The 17,466-nt window shown below is 35.0% G+C and overlaps 6 protein-coding genes across 7 annotated transcripts; all 6 read left to right on the top strand.

The window, feature by feature from the left end:
* The first annotated feature begins 247 nt into the window (after positions 1–247).
* On the top strand, positions 248–1,214 carry LOC105219074 (uncharacterized). Its single transcript, XM_011194999.2, has 2 exons — positions 248–456; positions 547–1,214. Exons 1-2 carry the CDS (start codon positions 397–399, stop codon positions 1,183–1,185), a joined length of 699 nt encoding a protein of 232 aa, XP_011193301.2. The 5' UTR covers positions 248–396; the 3' UTR covers positions 1,186–1,214.
* Positions 1,215–7,620: 6,406 nt separating this feature from the next.
* Positions 7,621–8,435, top strand: LOC105219076 (uncharacterized). Its single transcript, XM_054234402.1, has 2 exons — positions 7,621–7,767; positions 7,837–8,435. The coding sequence occupies exons 1-2, from the start codon at positions 7,723–7,725 to the stop codon at positions 8,374–8,376; spliced, it is 585 nt and encodes a 194-aa protein (XP_054090377.1). The 5' UTR covers positions 7,621–7,722; the 3' UTR covers positions 8,377–8,435.
* A 641-nt stretch (positions 8,436–9,076) lies between these two features.
* On the top strand, positions 9,077–9,940 carry LOC128919705 (uncharacterized). 2 transcript variants are annotated; one of them, XM_054234401.1, is made up of 3 exons: positions 9,077–9,257; positions 9,328–9,457; positions 9,548–9,940. In XM_054234401.1, exons 1-3 carry the CDS (start codon positions 9,204–9,206, stop codon positions 9,865–9,867), a joined length of 504 nt encoding a protein of 167 aa, XP_054090376.1. In that variant the 5' UTR covers positions 9,077–9,203; the 3' UTR covers positions 9,868–9,940. The 2 variants fall into 2 exon arrangements, with proteins under 2 accessions (XP_054090376.1, XP_011193303.2); XM_011195001.3 differs by having other exon boundaries at positions 9,101–9,257; positions 9,328–9,940.
* Positions 9,941–12,025: 2,085 nt separating this feature from the next.
* On the top strand, positions 12,026–12,852 carry LOC105219080 (uncharacterized). Its single transcript, XM_011195002.3, has 2 exons — positions 12,026–12,187; positions 12,258–12,852. The coding sequence occupies exons 1-2, from the start codon at positions 12,143–12,145 to the stop codon at positions 12,795–12,797; spliced, it is 585 nt and encodes a 194-aa protein (XP_011193304.1). The 5' UTR covers positions 12,026–12,142; the 3' UTR covers positions 12,798–12,852.
* A 452-nt stretch (positions 12,853–13,304) lies between these two features.
* On the top strand, positions 13,305–14,136 carry LOC128919717 (uncharacterized). The gene is made up of 2 exons (XM_011195003.3): positions 13,305–13,464; positions 13,535–14,136. The coding sequence occupies exons 1-2, from the start codon at positions 13,411–13,413 to the stop codon at positions 14,075–14,077; spliced, it is 597 nt and encodes a 198-aa protein (XP_011193305.1). The 5' UTR covers positions 13,305–13,410; the 3' UTR covers positions 14,078–14,136.
* Positions 14,137–15,594: 1,458 nt separating this feature from the next.
* On the top strand, positions 15,595–16,728 carry LOC105219081 (uncharacterized). The gene is made up of 2 exons (XM_011195004.3): positions 15,595–15,821; positions 15,890–16,728. The coding sequence occupies exons 1-2, from the start codon at positions 15,768–15,770 to the stop codon at positions 16,526–16,528; spliced, it is 693 nt and encodes a 230-aa protein (XP_011193306.2). The 5' UTR covers positions 15,595–15,767; the 3' UTR covers positions 16,529–16,728.
* The last annotated feature ends 738 nt before the right edge of the window (positions 16,729–17,466 follow it).

Below are 17,466 nucleotides of genomic sequence, written 5' to 3'. Positions count from 1 at the left end.
ATACTTGTTTATAACACCAGATTTTCTCCTGCTTACTGGTTACTTATTAATGAGTCTGAAGCTGCAGAATTGATAATAATAACGAGTAAATTCACTATATATATATATAAAACTGCAGATTTGTTTATTAAATGCCACTATCTACAATAGCGACGACCTCAGCGCGATCTCTTGATAAGCGCACCCAACAAAAAACTCTACGCCGCTCGTTGAACTGAGTATGCAACGAGTTAAGTGTTATCACCTATCAGTTGGCCGACATTTCGGTTGTTTTGATTTCTCTGACAGACAGTAATTCTCATTTGAACGCATTGTCAATTTAAATTTGAATGTAGACACACACATTTCGCTTTTCAACGTCAAAGAAGAACGGCTGTGCAGGTGTACAATAAGGAAATGGCCAAGACATGTCAACGCCTCAAGCTGCTGCTTAGCATTGCGTTACTGCTGGGATTGGTATGTACTTACCGGGTATAAATAGTTTGCATTACGTTAAAATAAGCAAGAAGAAATGCGCTACAAGAAATTCTTTCACACTTCCAACAGCTCGTCGATAGCGCATTCAGCTCAGCGCCCGAGACGGGTCCAACGAATCGTCGTGAACAATTGCTCGCCACAATGATTGAGGAATATTTGCAGTTGACCGACTATGAATTGGTGCAAAGCAAGGCGCTCATCCAGAGTGTTTTGGCCGATGCGGAAGTTCGGCTACTGCAAAGCGATCTCATGGAGGCTGAACGTCGCATTATGGAGAATTTCGTGCGGCAAGTCAACGATAAAGAGCAGGAAGAGCCACCGGCACGCAACAATTTAGCCAACCGCTTATTCTATCTCATAGCGAAATCGTTGATTTATCAGGAATTCGAAGCAATACTGAGACGACATGACACCACAAATCCGCGTCGTAAGTTTATGCCCGAAAATCATATAATGGAACGTGCGCTGAAGCGACATGGACTGGAGAATTTGCAGCGTAGGCTGTCGCGTAAACAAATCCAATTTATGAATGATTTCGTCAAGGAAGTCGACACTTATTTGGCGCATTTGACGCCCGAGCAGCGCGGCAGAGATGAGGTGGAGGCGGAGAAAATGGTGGAATGGTCAGCGAAAATGAAGACCGAAAACGATGTCGCGCTGAGAATGGAGAATTTCAAAGAGTTTATGCGATTTTTTGTTAAATTCTAAAATATATTTCGAGAATTACTTAAATTAAAGATGGCATTACTGCATAGTTATACATTTTAGTGGCGAAAAAAGAGCAGATCGTTGACCAAGTTTCCGCTCCTTTAGGTAGTTTTGTTAAAATAATTAAAATTTTGGATTTTGAAGCTTCCAACGATCCCTGAAAAAAATCTTAAAAATATTATTTTTGGAAGTGTTAAAAATTATCTTCCTTTCTTCAAATATATTATAATTGCAGAAAAAAAAGGTGGCAACTTGCTTTTAGTTTACTAAAATTTCGAAATGTCATTTTTCATTTTTGTAACTTATGTTGTCATTCTGATAATTACATCAGCTAATACTTATAAACATATGGCAACTCTGATGAAAATATCATAATTTTTACAATCTTCTGAAACTATTTTTTTGCCTAATAAATTAATCCAACTAAGATATTAATAAAATTATATTTATTAAATTATTTTTAGAAACCTGGCAACACTGTTGCTTTTCGATTTCACTTTTATTCTCAACCTTTTTTAATTATTAATTTGCACTTAAGGCACAAATACAGATGACAACTCTGTTAATAATTTTCCAAAATTCCAACTGAGAAATTTTTGCTCAACTCGACTTTATTTCACAGCCAGATGGTAAATTGTTCTCTAAAATTAATCCAAACTAAGGTTATTGCTTACGCAACGCTTTTGATATGGAATTCTTATTATTTTTTGTTTTTCGTAAATAAAATGTCTATTGCGTTTCGACTTCGAATGCATTGAACAAAATATAAAATTCTCATACAAAAAAATAATTCCCACAATGAACTACATTTATATACATATGTGTGTACACACAAGATATAGATCAGTGCATCCGATAACCGCAGTGCATGACCCCGATCTTCTAACGAAAGCGATAACAACGTTGATGTCACATGCCCAATGTGCATTAGCTAGCTGCTAAGTATTGCAAAGTGTTGATTTCTAAGTACGTGCCTTCGATTCGGTGATTCGTGGGTTCAAAAATTGCATTCGGACACCTCGATAATTTTAAAGCTTTTGAAACTCCGATTATATATTTTTTCTATATTTCAAAATATACCTCACTGGATCTGTGCAGAAAACTATTAAAATTCTACCTAAGTTCTTCGAAAGTTAACAAAGAGGCACATCACAAATAAGAACTTGCCCAGTTCCTGTTGAAGTCATTAAGGCCTGACTACTATACATATATGCCATTATTATTGTTGTTATTGACAAAATTGCATAAAAGTGATCAGGAAATTCCATTTGAAATAAAGTCTGCAGCGAGTGCGCATTGAAGAGATTAGACGATCCAATTGTTCCGAGGAAAATCAAAATGGCTATCAACAAGTACTTCGCAGTGTTTCTACTGTTGATCAGTGTAAGGAAAATATAATTGATGCACAAACAATAAAATCGATTAACATACAATTTTTCCAACACAAATCAGCTCACTTGCTCTCGCTGATGACACCGAGAAATTAGAAATGGACATGAAAATGTTACCTTCACACAATCGGTTGTTAGACACCATGTTTTTAGATGCGGTAAATTTAACGAAATATGCTTTCAAAGAGGTAATGAAATATGTCACAAATTAAACGATGAGCAAGTACACAAAAATGTAACGAGTGAGGAATTGGATAATCGTGAAACGCTTTTGAAAGCTTGTGTTACTGGTGTCGTGAATCGTTTAGATCCTGCAGCGAGTCGTCGCAGCGACCATCCAGATGAAATCCCTTGGCGGAAATATGGATTTGAGGATATACGAAAGATTATGGATCAAAAGTATGAAGAATTCTTCGTGGAAATTGTGCCGCGAATTGATGAATATGTGAAGGGTTTAACGCAGGAGCAGCAAAGCAGAACGACTGCACGAAATCTGAAAATGTGGTCAAGTAAAATTAAGAACGCCACCACTTTGGCTGCAAAGGAAATGACTTTCGGAAAATGTATGCGATTTTATTATTTTGAGCGAGGTGTTTAGTGTGTAAACAGTTAGTTAAGTGTTTCAAAACAAATTTATGCAAGAATAAAATTGTAAAATCATTTTCAACCATTTTTTTTTTTTCAATATATACAAGCATGAGATCTTTGCATTTCGCTTCATTCGTAATAAAATACCTATCGATGACTTTAACCTTTGCTAGATTATTCTGATTTCGAAGTGAAGTTTGGGTTCAGCTGATCGAACCTCTTTCTTCGGGATAAACATAATTTTGTACGCCAGGGCTGAAGAGGCAACCGACTAGTAGTGATATGACAAACACTCTGCTTTTTGGAAGTGATTGCTTTATTGAGAATTAGTCGCGAAAATCATTATATTGAACATCATTGAAGAAGATCTATCTAGACTAGACTTCTTTAAGCTGTAAAAAAAGAGTTTTATTCAATTCGATTTGTTGTGTCTTAAATCACTTCTAATCTTCCTCCCACCCTACTCTTTGGTCGGAAATAGAGTATACAGCAATCATCGTCTATATCTGCTCCTCGTTTGACTCTTATGTCCAATAGAAAGTGACGCTATTCTTTGCCAAGTGGTCAATTTGGTTTTATGCCAAACGATTTGGTGAGATTCCGGAGGGCTTATGTATGAATTTGTGAGGAAAGTGCTTTCAATAACGAGTTGGTTGGCCGCATACATTTTTGCAAAACAAAAAGGGCTCCATTTGCCTTTTCATTTAGAGTTTGTCTGGACCAAGTTGTATTTTAAAGTTCCTCATCACTATTAGAATGTCCTTTCCATTGCCAGATTCTAAGATCCTGTGTAGCTGTTTACCAAATGATTTTTGGAAATATTTCCGACATTATTCTGTCGTTGTGCAGTTTCCCATCGATAGGTGATTTTCGGACAAAGACAAGAAATTACCAACACCATTCGATGTTGACTGCTTAACCTGTATATAGAAGGTACCCTGCTATCATTACTTCTCCAAACTTTGGTCACTTGGTTTCCGATAGGCCAAGGACGCTAGGATTATATGCCTGGCTTTCCCTTATGACATAGCAGAGTCATAACGATCCTAAGAGTGTGCAAATGTTCCTGTTTCCGTGTTTTCAGCGAAATTTCGCCAATTTCAACATTTTATTGGGTCGATTTTCATTATTTCTGTTTGTGGCTTCGGTTCCAAAACTGTGAGAATGTTGCTGTTTCCAAATATGTATTATCCGTGATTTCAGCAAAAATTCCATCAACAATTTAAGGAGTCGATATTTATTATTTCTGCTTGTGGTTTCTATAATCATGTGATTTAAAATTGAATATGACTTATGGGTATGGGTGGATATACTTATCTAGATGTATGTGAGAATGCTTTACATCCCTTAGGATTAGTGGGGCGTGTCATCTAACAGATTTCGACAGTTTTGGAAGGACTCTGCTAAATATGTTGGATACTCTGCTTTCAATTTTATTAAATAAATTCGTAGACATGTGGCAACTCTGTTGAAAGTATTATTTATTGAATCCAAAATTTAATTAAAATTCACTTATGTATTAAATTAAATTCAGTCAATATTTTATATAACTGTTTTAATTAAATCAGTCTGTATTTTATGTTGTAATTGTTAAAATTAGCTTCAGACTTTATTGTATATACAGTGGAACTTCCATAACTCAAACTTCCTTAACTCGAAGTTCTCCATAACTCGAACTCTTGAATTGGCAATAGTCTAATTTCATACAAATTTCCTTTTATAAATCGAATTTTCGACCAGGGCATAACACAAAATTTATAACTTTACCATCGAGGTAGAATTTTAAAATGGGCTCTCTATATCGTATGGAGGCGAACAAAAATTATGATATTACACTTGTGAATTGTATAAATCATGTAACAAAGACATGGAATACAGACGTCAAGAGCCAAACAATAACAAACAGCAATTAACAAAATCATAGAATATATATACATACATAAAACTTTATGCGAAGTAAATAAATAAAACTGTGTATATTATTCAGCTTTTAGACAATTTTCATCTATGAAAACAATTTTATGAAAACTTCTATAACTCGAAGTCTCTCTAACTCGACCCTTTTTTTGTTGACTATGGTGATTCGAGTTAGAGAAGTTCCACTGTATGCATTTATTATGAACAAGTAAGGAAGGACTAAGTTCGGGTGTAACCGAACATTTTCTCGCAATTTATTTATTTAACTTCATTTATATTATATAATACACAATTTGACCCACATATTTGTCATATATATTGTATAAAGTCTATTGAAAGTTGGAAACCATAATATTAGGTTAAAAGCACCGAGGTCCTCGTGTTCGATATATGGTCCGATTTCGGTGAATTTTAGAATGGGGCTGCCACACTATAAACATAATATTTGTGCAAAGTTCTACCCCGATATCTTCACTGGTGCTTACTTTATATATTGTAAAGTAAACGATTCAGATCGTCTTCAAAGTTCTGGTATATAGGAAATAGGCGTGGTTGTGAAGCGATTTGGCCTATTTTCACAACATATCATTGGGATGTAAGGAAAATATTACATACAAACCAAGTTTCATTAAGTTTTGGATTTTGACCCATAAGTGGGCAACGCCCATTTTCCATTTTGTATAAAAAATCTGAGTGCAGCCTCCGTCTGTCATTTCTTATGTGAAATTTAGTGTTTCTGACGATTTTCCTTAGTGAGTTAACTCACTTTTAGTAATTTTCAACCTAACCTTTGTATGGTTATGGTATGGTGGGTGTGGTTATAATCCGATTATTATTTTTTTTTGGACTGTATAGGGTAGTACCCAAAAGAAACGATTCTAGATAGTTTGGTTATATAGCTTTAGTAGTTTGTGAGATATGTACAAAAAACTTAGTAGGGGGCGGGGTCACGCCCACTTCTCCACAAAGTATTACATCCAAAAATGCCCCTTCATAGTGCGATCCTTTGTATGTATGTATGTGATTGGCCACTTCTCTCTCTCCTTCGCAGTTCGGCGCCAGTTGGAGATCCCAAGTGTAACCAGGTCGCTCTCCACCTGGTCCCTCCAACGGAGTGGAGACCTTCGCCTTCCTCGGCTTCGTCCGGCGGGTACTGCATCGAACCCTTTCAGATCTGGAGTGTTTTCGTCCATTCGGACAACATGACCTAGCCAGCGTAGCCGCTGTCTTTTTATTCGCTGAATTAAAATCTTGAGCAAAATTTTCCTCTCGAAAACACCTAGTGTCGTCTCATCTGATGTTGACATCGGCCCTGCTTCTGCACCATAAAGTAGGACGGGAATGATGAGAGACTTGTAGAGTTTGATTTCGGTTCGTCGAGAAAGGACTTTACTGTTCAATTGCCTACTCAGTCCAAAGTAGCACCTGTTGCCAGAGTTATTCTGCGCTGGATTTTGAGGCCGACATTGTTCGTGTTGTTGATGCTGGTTCCCAGATATACGAAACTATCTACGATTCTTTGTACCAAATTTTATTTCGATAGCTTTATTTATGGCTTAGTTATGGCACTTTATGTGTTTTCGGTTTTCGCCATTTTGTGGGCGCGGCAGTGGTCCAATTTTGCCCATCTTCGAAAGCAACCTTCCTATGGTGCCCAGGAATAAGTGTTCCAAGTTTCATCAAGATATCTTAATTTTTACTCAAGTTACTGTTTGCACAGATGTACGGACGGACAGACAGACATCCAGATTTTAACTCCACTCTTCACCCTGATCACTTTGGTATATATAACCCTATATCTAACCCGTTATGTGAACTAAACTATAATACTCTCTTAGCAACTTTGTTGGGAGAGTATATAAAGGAACATAGGTGTTATTTTATCAACATACTTATTTAAAATTTAAAAGGGCTGGCAACTCTATCCAAACTGTTTATTAATTGAGAATTATTTCCGTAAACAATAAAACAATTGCGTTTCAATTCTAAATGCATTGATAACATATAAATAATATATAGGTCTATACAGAATATATATGTATAAACCAAATAAACTTGGCTCCTGATTTCAATCTTGTAAAGACTTTCCGTCACGTATTCAATTTACAATAGCTGACTACTTTGTAGTGCAAAGTGCTGGTTCAATAAGTAAGTGAATGGCATCAATCCGGCGAATCATGTGTTCAAAAATTAAACTCGGGTATCTAAAAATATAAAGATTAAATTTTGTCAATATGTTATAGCCTTTTCGCACACCCAACTTAATTTATTACATTAAGATTATAATTGAAAAACCTATTTTTATCTTTCACACACTCAGTTATTTTATCAATAAACAATAAATAATGAAGTAAAATATAATTTTTTCTTTTGTACGTTAAATCGATCTAAATCGGCGTTTTAATTGATTAACGAGCTCCTGTGCGAAAGGGCACAACATGCCTGTGGTAAAACTTATGAAACTATCCTCACATTCTACCTATGCTAGCATAGACCCACACTTCAAATGAGAACTTAGGCCTAACTCCTGTCTAAGTTATCGAAAAATCGATGATAAGTTATATCTCTATACATATCATGGGTGTTGTTATTTAAATCAACAGTGCATGTGCATCATTAGAAGTGATCAGTACGAATCAAAATGACTATCGACAAGTACTTTGCATTGTTTCTACTGTTGATCGGTGTAAGAAAACAATAATTTATTTATAAAAACGCAAATCGATTTATTTCACATTTTTTCAACACAACACAGTTTATCTGCAGCCACGCTTATGACAACGAGGAATCGGAAATAGACAAGGAAACGCTTCCTTCTCACCATCAGTTGATAGAAGCCATGTTTAATGAGTCAGTGAAATTAACCGGTTATGCTTTTGATAGAGCTGGTGAATTATGTCAGAAGTTACTCGATGAGGAGATATACAAAAATGGACCGAGTGAGGCATTCACAGATCACGAAACGTTTCAGAATAATTGTGTTCATCGGGTAGTGAGTCGTTTAGATCCGACAGCGTATCGTCGTGGGAATCATCCAGATGATATACTGCTGCGCAAATATGGATTTGACAATGCTCTAAAAGTCATGGATCAGAAATATGCAGAATTCTACGTGGAAATTGTGCGGCGAATTGACGCATATGTAAGGGGTTTGACCCGAGAGCAACGAAGAAAAAAGTCTGCACGAAATTTGCGACGTTGGTCACGCAAAATTAAGAAAGCGCCGACGTTGGCCAAGAAAGAAATGGCTTTTGGCAAATGTATGCGATTTTATTATTTTGAGGGAGGTGTTTAGTGTGCGAATTTCCAAAAACAAAACACATAAAATAAAAAAAAATATAATTTAGAAATTAAGATTATATATTCTCCTAACATTCCCAAAAGATATCCCAAGGTTTATTCAGAAATATTAGACACCTTTGTGCTCCTGTTTACGTACAAATTTTTTCAACTCTTTAAATGTCGGGTTTTGGTTTGTGTATTTATCAAATTCTCCGAAGGTCTCTTGCTGTCGGTTGCTTACTCTAAGGCCCCAAATACCCAAAATGTGGATAACAGCTGTTGATACTCAGAAATCCGGAATAGATAACTTCCACTTTATAATTCGAATATTTTGTGGGGCCACATGATGATGACGCGCAGTGTATGTGTAGTTCAAAATATAGATCACTTCATTCGATAACCACAGTAGATGACCCCGACCTTGTAACGAAACTGATAACGACCTTGAAGTCACATGCCTAATTTACATTAGCTGGTTGCGGAGTTTTGAAAAGTATTGATTTATTAAGGAAGTGTCTTTGATTCGATGAATCGTGGGTTGAAAACATATTTTTTCTTATATAGTATATATCATAGTATACCTTACCTGATCTGTGGGGAAAATAGTAAAACTCTCTTCACGTTCTTTATAAGTTAGTATTGACGTCCACCGCAAATAAGAACATCGGCCTAACTTCTGCCTAAGTTATTTAGGTCACATTGATAATACTACATATACCATTATCGTTGTTGTTTTTTAAAATTTTCTATAAATAGAATTTCGAAATCACATTTTTAATAAAATCACTAGTGAGTGCACATCGTTTGAAGAGATTAGACGATCCAAATGTCCCAAGTGAAATGGCAGGAGTGCCTATTCACAAGTACTTCGTAGTACTTCTGCTGCTGATCGGTGTAAGGAAAATTTTAGTTAATTCATAAAAACAAAAAAAAAAAAGATTAATTTCAAATATTCCCAACCCAGCTCGCCTGCACCCACGCTGATAACATTGAGAAATCCGAAATAGACAAGGAAACGTTAACTGCACGGAGTCGGTTATTTGACTCCATGTTTGAAGATGAGCTTAATTTAACCAAATATGCTTTTGAAAGAGGTAATGAAATATGTCACAAATTACACGATGAGCAGGTACACAAAAATGAAACGAGTGAGGAATTGGATAATCGTGAAATGCTTTTGGCAGCTTGTGCTATTTGTGTCGTGAATCGCTTAGATCCCATAGCGAGTCGTCGTGGAGACCATCCAGATGAAATCCCTTGGCGTAAATATGGATTTGAGGATATACGAAAGGTTATGGATCAAAAGTATGAAGAATTCTACGTGAAAATTGTGCGCCAAATTGATGAATATGTGAAGGGTTTAACGGCGGAGGAGCATAGCAGAATGACTGCAGAAAATCTGAAAATGTGGTCAAGTGAAATTAAGAATGCCTCAACTTTGGCTGCGAAAGATATGGCTTTTAGAAAATATATGCGATTTAATTATTTTGAGCGAGGTGTTTAGTGTTCGAACAGTTAGTTAGTTGAAAATAAAGATATGCAAGAATAAAATTGAAAATGCAAGAATTTTTACAATATCTGACAGTAAATCATAATATAGATACTTTGAAATAAGCTTTACGTCTGATACGTATTAAAATACCTATTGATAAAGAAGTTAGTCTTTACTAGATTATTCTGATTCCGTATTGATGTTTGGGTTCAACTGAACGAACCTCTTTCTTCAGCATATGCAGTATTTTGTGCGTCAGGGCTGAATAGGCAACATACTCGTAGTGTTATGACAAATCCTCTGTTTTTACGATGTTAATGCTTTATTGAAACTGAGTCCGCAAAATTATTTTATTGAACATCATTGAAGAAGAGCGAAATAGACAAGATTTTTTAATCTTCTTTAAGCAGTAAAGTAAGTGTTCTATTTAATTAGATTTTTTGGTATTTTTAAAGGTTGAATAAAATTTCTATATCCTGTTCTTAACTATTTGTTTATTAATCTTCCTCCCTCCACGCAACTCTTCAACTTTGATCGGAAATGGTGATCGCTGTAAGTATCTGCTCGCCGTTTGAATCTTACTTCCATCAGAGGGTGAAGACAATTTTGTTGATTACGAAGTGATCGATTTAGTTTTAAGCCAACGGATTTGGTGAGATGGCGGTGGTCTTATGGATGAATTTGTGAGGAAAGAGTGTGCCTTCAATAACGAGTTGGTTAGCCCGACACATTTTTGCAAAAAAGGGCCAATATGTTCAGTCATCATGACGATTCCACATCTTCACATCTGGAGTTTGTCTGGATCAAGCTGTGCTCTAATGTCCCCCATCACTATTACGATGTTCTATCTTGATATTTGTTGACAGATTCTAAGGTTCTATTTAGCTGTTTATAAAAATATTTTTTGGTGGAGATTATATTACTGGCGCGCTTTGGACATCTTTCTGACATTATTTTATCGTTCTGTCGGTCAAAGTTTCACCAGAAAATACCTACACCACTGCTTCGGGGTTGACTGATTGGTTTTCCTGAATATAGAAGGTGCTGTCTTTACTTCGCTCAACTCTGACCGTTTGGTTTCAGATAGGTGTAGCACACTGTTGTTATATGACTGGCTCTCCCTGATGACCTGATGTAGTCGTGACGGTTCTAAAAGTGTGTGAATGTTGCTGTTTCCAAATATGTATTATCCGTGTTTTTAGCCCAAATTCCATCAACAATTTAAGTGGTCGATATTTATTATTTCTATATGTGGTTTCTATAATTATGTGATTTAAGATTTATGACTTATGGATATGAATGGCAATACATATCTACATGTATGTATATGTCTTCTACATCTCTTAGGATTAGTAAGGTGTGTCATCGATCAGATGTCGAAAATTTGGAAAGACTCCACTAAATATGTTGGACACTCTTGTTTCAATTTCATTATATAAAGTCGTAGACATGTGGCAACTCTGTTGAAAATATTCATTATTGAATCTTAAATCTAAAATTAAATTCTGTCAACATTATACATAACTGTTTCAATTAAATTAATTCTCAACCTATATTTTGGCCTGTTATTAGTTAAAAATAATAAGGTGCATGTTAGAGTCAGACTTTATTGAATATATGTATTTATTATGCTAAATGAACAGAGGTGTAATTTTTTCCAACATGATTATTTAAAATTGAAAAGAGTTGGCAATTCTACTTAAACTATTAATTAATTGAGAATTTTTTGCAAAAAAAAAATTGCAATTGCGTTTCAATTCTAAATGCATTGATAACATATACACTTCTCATACACTTATAAATTCACAAATAATATATAGGTTTATACAGAATATATACATTATACATATACATATATACCAGATAACCTTGGTTCCTGACTCTAAGTTTGTAACGAAACTGATAAACACCTTGACGTCTAATATACTATGTCTTATTTACATTAGTTGACTTTTTTAGTACAAAGTGGTGGTTCAATAAGTCAGTGACTTAAATCCGGTGAATCATTGGTTCAAAAATCAATCTAGACAACCACTGCCCCTGTGGTGAAAACTTGGAAAACTATCCTCAGATTCATCCGAATTTAGCATAGACGCACATCACAAATAAGAATCTGGGCCTAACTGCTGTCTTTCTTAATAAAGTCAAAGTAATATTTATATATATTTCATTATTGTTGTTGTTATTGAAAAATTTGCTTACAAGCGATTACGAAATTGCATTTGAAATAACTTCAACAGTGAAAGCACATCAGTTGAAGCGATTAGTGCATTTCTTCCAAATCAAAATGGCTATCAACAAGTACTACGTAGTGTTTCTACTGTTGATCGGTGTAAGAAAAGTATTTTTGAATTTTCAAAAACAAAAATCGTTTAATTTAAAATTTTCTCAACCCCACACAGCTCACATGCACCCACGCTGATGACATTGAGATATCCGAACAATATATGGAAATGTTTTCTTCCCGCAATGAATTGTTAAACTCCATATTTAATGAGTCCATTGAATTGCTCGAGTTTATTTCTGTAAAAGGTGATGAATTATGCCAGAAAATAGTCGACGCTGATGTATACAAGAATGTAACAAGTGAGGTACTGGAGAGCCGCGATAAGGTTTTAAGTAATTGTATTCATCATGTCATGGATAGATTAGATCCCACAAAGAGCCGGCTTGGAGATGGTTTGGATGAAACTGTATTGCTTAAATATGGATTTGAGAATATACGAAAGGTGGTGGATCAAAAATATGAAGGCTTCTACGTAGAAATTGTGCGTCGAATTGATGAGTATGTGAAGGGTTTGACTGTGGAGCAGCAAAAGAAACAGACTGCACAAAATTTGAAAATGTGGTCAAGCAAAATTAAGAACGCCCCAACTTTGGCTGCGAAGGAAATGACCTATAGAAGGTGCATGCGTTATTATTATTTTGAAAATGGTGTTTAGTGTGCGAGTTGTTAAATGCTTTGAAATAATGAAATAATAAAGTGATTGAAAGCCACGCCAAAGAGTTTTCAGTTCTTTTTGGTAATTTGTTGTCGAATCTCCGATTTGGGTCACCTAAAGTAAACTGGGGAGAAAGTTAGGAAAGAGGACCAACATTTGCGCTTGTGTCTAAGGACAGAGATAAGTAATGGAATATATGGATGGCAAATGTTCTCTAGTTCTTCTTATTGTAATCCAACGAGAAAGCGTATTTCTCTGTATAATAACCTATTATCTCATATATTATATATTTACTTTAGCTCAATCTGATTTACAAATTGATAAATACTAGATATATGTATATACATTTATATATATAAAGAAGATAACCTTGATTCATGACACTGATTTTGTAAATAAACAGATAAGGTCGTTTGCGACACATTTACGATCACCAGTTCGTTTCCAATATATTTCGTATGTATCTACCACACGATGTACCAAGAGTTCATATATTTGCCATTATTGTTTGTTTTTATTGTAAAATTTGCATAAAAGACATTTCGAAACGACATTTGCAGTAGTTAGTGCATACCGTTCGAAGTGATTAGTACAGAACAAATATCGGAACGAAATGGCCGGAGTGTCTAACAACAAGTACTTCGCAGCGTTTATACTGTTGATAGGTGTAAGAAATAATAGAATTAAATCACAAAAATAAAAATCGTTTAATTTCAAATTTTCTGAATACAACTCAGGTCGCCTGCAGCCATGCCGATGACACTAGAATCTCCAAAACGGACATAGAATCGTTTATTTCGCTCAATCAATTGTTAGGCTCTATACTTAATGATTCCCACCAATTAAGCTTATATGTTTATGAAAAGAGTGGTGAATTATGTCGGAAAATACTCGATGACGATGATACCTACAATCTCGAAAGCAGTGAGCAATTTGAGAGTGGCGAAACTGTTATGAGCAATTGTGTTAATCACGTTGTGAATCGTTTTGATCCCACAGAGAGTAGGGATGATCTTAATGAAATCCTTTTGCGCAAATATGGTTTTGAGGATATTCGAAAGTTGGTGGATCAAAAATATGATGAATTTTACAAAGAAATTGTGTGGCGCATAGATGAATATTTGTTTGGTTTGACTGTGGAGCAGCAAGGCAAAGCGACTGCACAAAATCTGAGAATGTGGACTGGTAGAATCCAGTTCGCCCGAACTTTGTCACAAAAAGAAATGGTTTATAGAGCTTGTGCTCGATATTTTTATTTTATGGAAGAGTGTGAGTTATGAAATGTTTTAATATTAAAATAAATGTATTCAAGAATAAACCTTTTGAAAATGCAAGCAAATGTAGGAATGTCTGATATCATATCGAAAGTTAAACGAAACACAAATCCTCTAAGCAAGTTGAGGTTGAAAAGGGGAACTGTAAGTAGATACTTACATCTTTCCATGGATTTATTCACCTTTTTATGGTTTGTGTCTATGCTGACGTTTTCTGGAGAGATCCTAAATATTTAGTTTTAACCTGAAAACCATCATAATCATAATCCAATCTTGCTAACGAAACTGATTCAGACACCAAACTATTACCACAATAAGCAAATAATAATCTGAATACCGACAATACTTTTGGAATGCCATTTTATTTTCAAAACTATTTGTGGATTTTTGTATCTTCATGTTTTCCGCGGCCGTATAAGCTCTTAGATTTCTTTGTCATGTTGCTCAAACATACTTAGCTTTCTGTTTCTTTCATTTCAACTCGTTGATATCGAATAGGCAGAATGTGCGAAATTTGTAATGCGTTGGTAATAAATATTAGAAAACAGTAGCGTAAGCTGTACGGAAATGATCCGGAAATAATGAGAGCCGAATTTTTTAGTATTTCGATAGTTAGTGATGTAGGATCACTACAGTTTATAGAAGAGCCCGGTTCTACGGGTCACAATTCCTCGGGCTTCAGCGACCTGCATTAGATTTATATTCTGACTGAAAAACAAAAATTGGATCAATAAAATGTTCTCTTTCTAACTATAAACCAGAGTTGATAAGAAAACTTTTCTCTCTTTAATAAACATACTGTTAAATTATAGATTTAAAAGATTTATCGGGGTCGCTACAAAAAATCGGATTATTAATATTTATATAAGAAGTTTATGTTTGGATTACAAGGCACTTTTCCTAGGCATGGTTTGAGAGCCACTGGCTACAATTTGGAATAACTATATGTGGAAGTGGTTCACCGGGCTAAAATGAAGGATATGTATTAATTCAATTTCGGTTTACGATTTAAAAATACAACTTTCAATATTAAAAAGGTGGCAACTCTGTTAAAATATGACGGTATTAATTTTTTTGTATGTCCATACGTGCATGTTTAAATAATATACATTTTAATGAAATAAACTGCTTTTTACAAGTAGCAACCCTACAAAAATCTACTTTTCTTAATTTTAATCTGAACAAATTTATAAAGTTATTTCTTTAATTTTAAATTTTCAAAAGGTGACAACTCAATTTCGAAAAATATTCTATATTTTCACTTTATATATTTTTCTGACCAACAAATTTCAAAAATTCAAAATACATTTATTTATACATTTTAAATTTTAAAAAGGTGGCAACGCCAATTAGTAATCTTTTAAATGATAATTCTTCTATTTATATAAATATCATACATATGTACAAATACTAAATAATCAACGCGTTCAGCGCACACTCATCTTGTAAGAGAGAGCTGATAAGAAACTCAAAACGCGCTCAGCGCTCATAGCTCTTTATCAGCTGCCTACAGAATGCTGCTTCTTGCTGCAATAGTGTACTCGTTGGAGTCTCCCCCAAAGTTCATATACGTGTTTGTATGCACAGTAATTTGTGCGGAAAATATTTTCGAAACTACGCTTGAAACAAGATCAGTATAGTGTGTGCACATCGGCTGTAGCGATAAGCAGCAGTTTCGGACTGACGGATTCTAAAAATGTCACAACAATTTATAAATAAATATCTAGCAGTACTGCTGCTAGTGTTTGGTGTAAGCGTAAACGAAAAATTAATATTTTTGTTATAAATAAAAACTCAAATTTTTTCAACAACACACAGCTCGCCTGCACCCACGTAGCCACCAGCACCACTGAGTCGCCCAGCGAAGCTGCACGAGTTGCACGCGATCAACTGGTTGAAGCTATAACGGCCGATTACCTCAAGGTGCTCGACTATGAGCTGAAAGAGACTAAGGCGCTGGTTGAACGCGTGCTCGACGATGAACGATTCCAAAATGTGCACAATGAAATTTTGCTGAACAAGAAAATCAACTTGCGAAATTATGTGGAGCTCGTGAAGGAGAAGAGTAAGAAGAAACAGCCATCAAAGGAGTTCAAGCCACCGCTTTTCTTCTACATCTTCGGCAAGTCGTTGCTGTATAAAGATTTCCTAGATATTGTGGCACGTTTAGAGCCCTCAGAGAGTCATTATGATTGTTGGATTGAGTCGGACTTCATGTCTTTTGGACTTGAAGCTTTCTTTGAGACACTGAATCAGAAACGCATTAAGCTGGTGCGCGAGAGTGTGCGGCGTATTGATGATTATGTGAATGGGCTGCCGGCGGAACAGCAACGAAAGGCCGTGCCGCAAAAACTAACCGATTGGTCGGTGAAATTGAAGGAAGCTACAGAGGTGCAACAGAAAGTGGATGTGCTCAGAGACTTCTTGCGTGAATATTACTTGGAAGCAGCTGTTTAAAATATTGTTTGTGCGCGAGAGTGTAGAAAAGCGTAGTGTTAAAAAGTAAAAATATGTTTTTTGAATGAATATTAGTTAAAAATTGTTGGGGAAATATATGGTATCGGCTTTGAATTTAAAATTATTTGTAGGCGCAATTACCCAAACATATTTGTTGACAAAAATATTATATTTAAATAAAAGTACTCTGCGAAACTAGAGCAATACATATATATATTAATTTTAAAATATAATTGTTATTTATGCACATAAATATCTTCTTATCAACTAATTAGCTTGGTAGGTGACTTTGTTATCTTTTTAAGCTGTCTCATTAATTTTTTCTAAAATAAATATCAAATGAAAGGACAAACAGTTCTTCTGGCGTTGCTATATTTAGCTAGATACGTTAAAATATAAAATTTTTACCTTATCATTGTCTATCTTTGAAAGTGTTGCCTACAATTAGGGAGATATTGAAATGTTGCCAGTGAAGTCACCCAAGAAAGGGTGTGATAGCAAAGTGATCACGACGCTTGAGAATTCTATTAATCATTGGATTTAAAAATAATTCCAAAAAGATTTCACTCAATTTAGGTTTTTGCAGATTTCCCGGAAATTTCTTTCGAAGGGCTTCCTATACTGAAAATATTAAAATTATGTAAGCGTTTAAAACCATACGTGTTTCTGTTGTTATTAATATAGTTTCTACAGGAATAGTTCAATATTAACTGATAAAATTACTGGAAACTTGTCTTGACAGACGGTCTTTGAAAAGTATTGCAGAACCTACTGTAGTTTTCTTCTTGTATAATTATTATGTAATAATTTTGTTTTCGGGAAGAGATAAGATGAGTGAAAAGTACATTTGGAATAGGATTTACGAAAAATATTCAGTCCAGTCCAGTCGAGATCACTGTTCAGCATCCTCGAATATTTAGTCTTAAAAAATATTGTTG

The sequence above is a fragment of the Zeugodacus cucurbitae genome, chromosome 6, assembly GCF_028554725.1.
Source record: "Zeugodacus cucurbitae isolate PBARC_wt_2022May chromosome 6, idZeuCucr1.2, whole genome shotgun sequence".
In the NCBI taxonomy this organism is placed as follows: Eukaryota; Metazoa; Arthropoda; class Insecta; order Diptera; family Tephritidae; genus Zeugodacus; species Zeugodacus cucurbitae.
The sequence above is the reverse complement of the archived record's forward strand: the minus strand, read 5'-3'. Positions and strand labels throughout refer to the sequence as shown.

Coding starts and splice junctions, on each gene's coding strand:
- LOC105219080 (XM_011195002.3), top strand. CDS start 12,143: ATGGCTATCAACAAGTACTACGTAGTGTTTCTACTGTTGATCGGT. Junction 12,188..12,257: donor TGTTTCTACTGTTGATCGGT/GTAAGAAAAGTA, acceptor AACCCCACACAG/CTCACATGCACCCACGCTGA.
- LOC105219074 (XM_011194999.2), top strand. CDS start 397: ATGGCCAAGACATGTCAACGCCTCAAGCTGCTGCTTAGCATTGCGTTA. Junction 457..546: donor TTGCGTTACTGCTGGGATTG/GTATGTACTTAC, acceptor CACTTCCAACAG/CTCGTCGATAGCGCATTCAG.
- LOC105219076 (XM_054234402.1), top strand. CDS start 7,723: ATGACTATCGACAAGTACTTTGCATTGTTTCTACTGTTGATCGGT. Junction 7,768..7,836: donor TGTTTCTACTGTTGATCGGT/GTAAGAAAACAA, acceptor AACACAACACAG/TTTATCTGCAGCCACGCTTA.
- LOC128919705 (XM_011195001.3), top strand. CDS start 9,204: ATGGCAGGAGTGCCTATTCACAAGTACTTCGTAGTACTTCTGCTGCTG. Junction 9,258..9,327: donor TACTTCTGCTGCTGATCGGT/GTAAGGAAAATT, acceptor TTCCCAACCCAG/CTCGCCTGCACCCACGCTGA.
- LOC105219081 (XM_011195004.3), top strand. CDS start 15,768: ATGTCACAACAATTTATAAATAAATATCTAGCAGTACTGCTGCTAGTG. Junction 15,822..15,889: donor TACTGCTGCTAGTGTTTGGT/GTAAGCGTAAAC, acceptor AACAACACACAG/CTCGCCTGCACCCACGTAGC.
- LOC128919717 (XM_011195003.3), top strand. CDS start 13,411: ATGGCCGGAGTGTCTAACAACAAGTACTTCGCAGCGTTTATACTGTTG. Junction 13,465..13,534: donor CGTTTATACTGTTGATAGGT/GTAAGAAATAAT, acceptor AATACAACTCAG/GTCGCCTGCAGCCATGCCGA.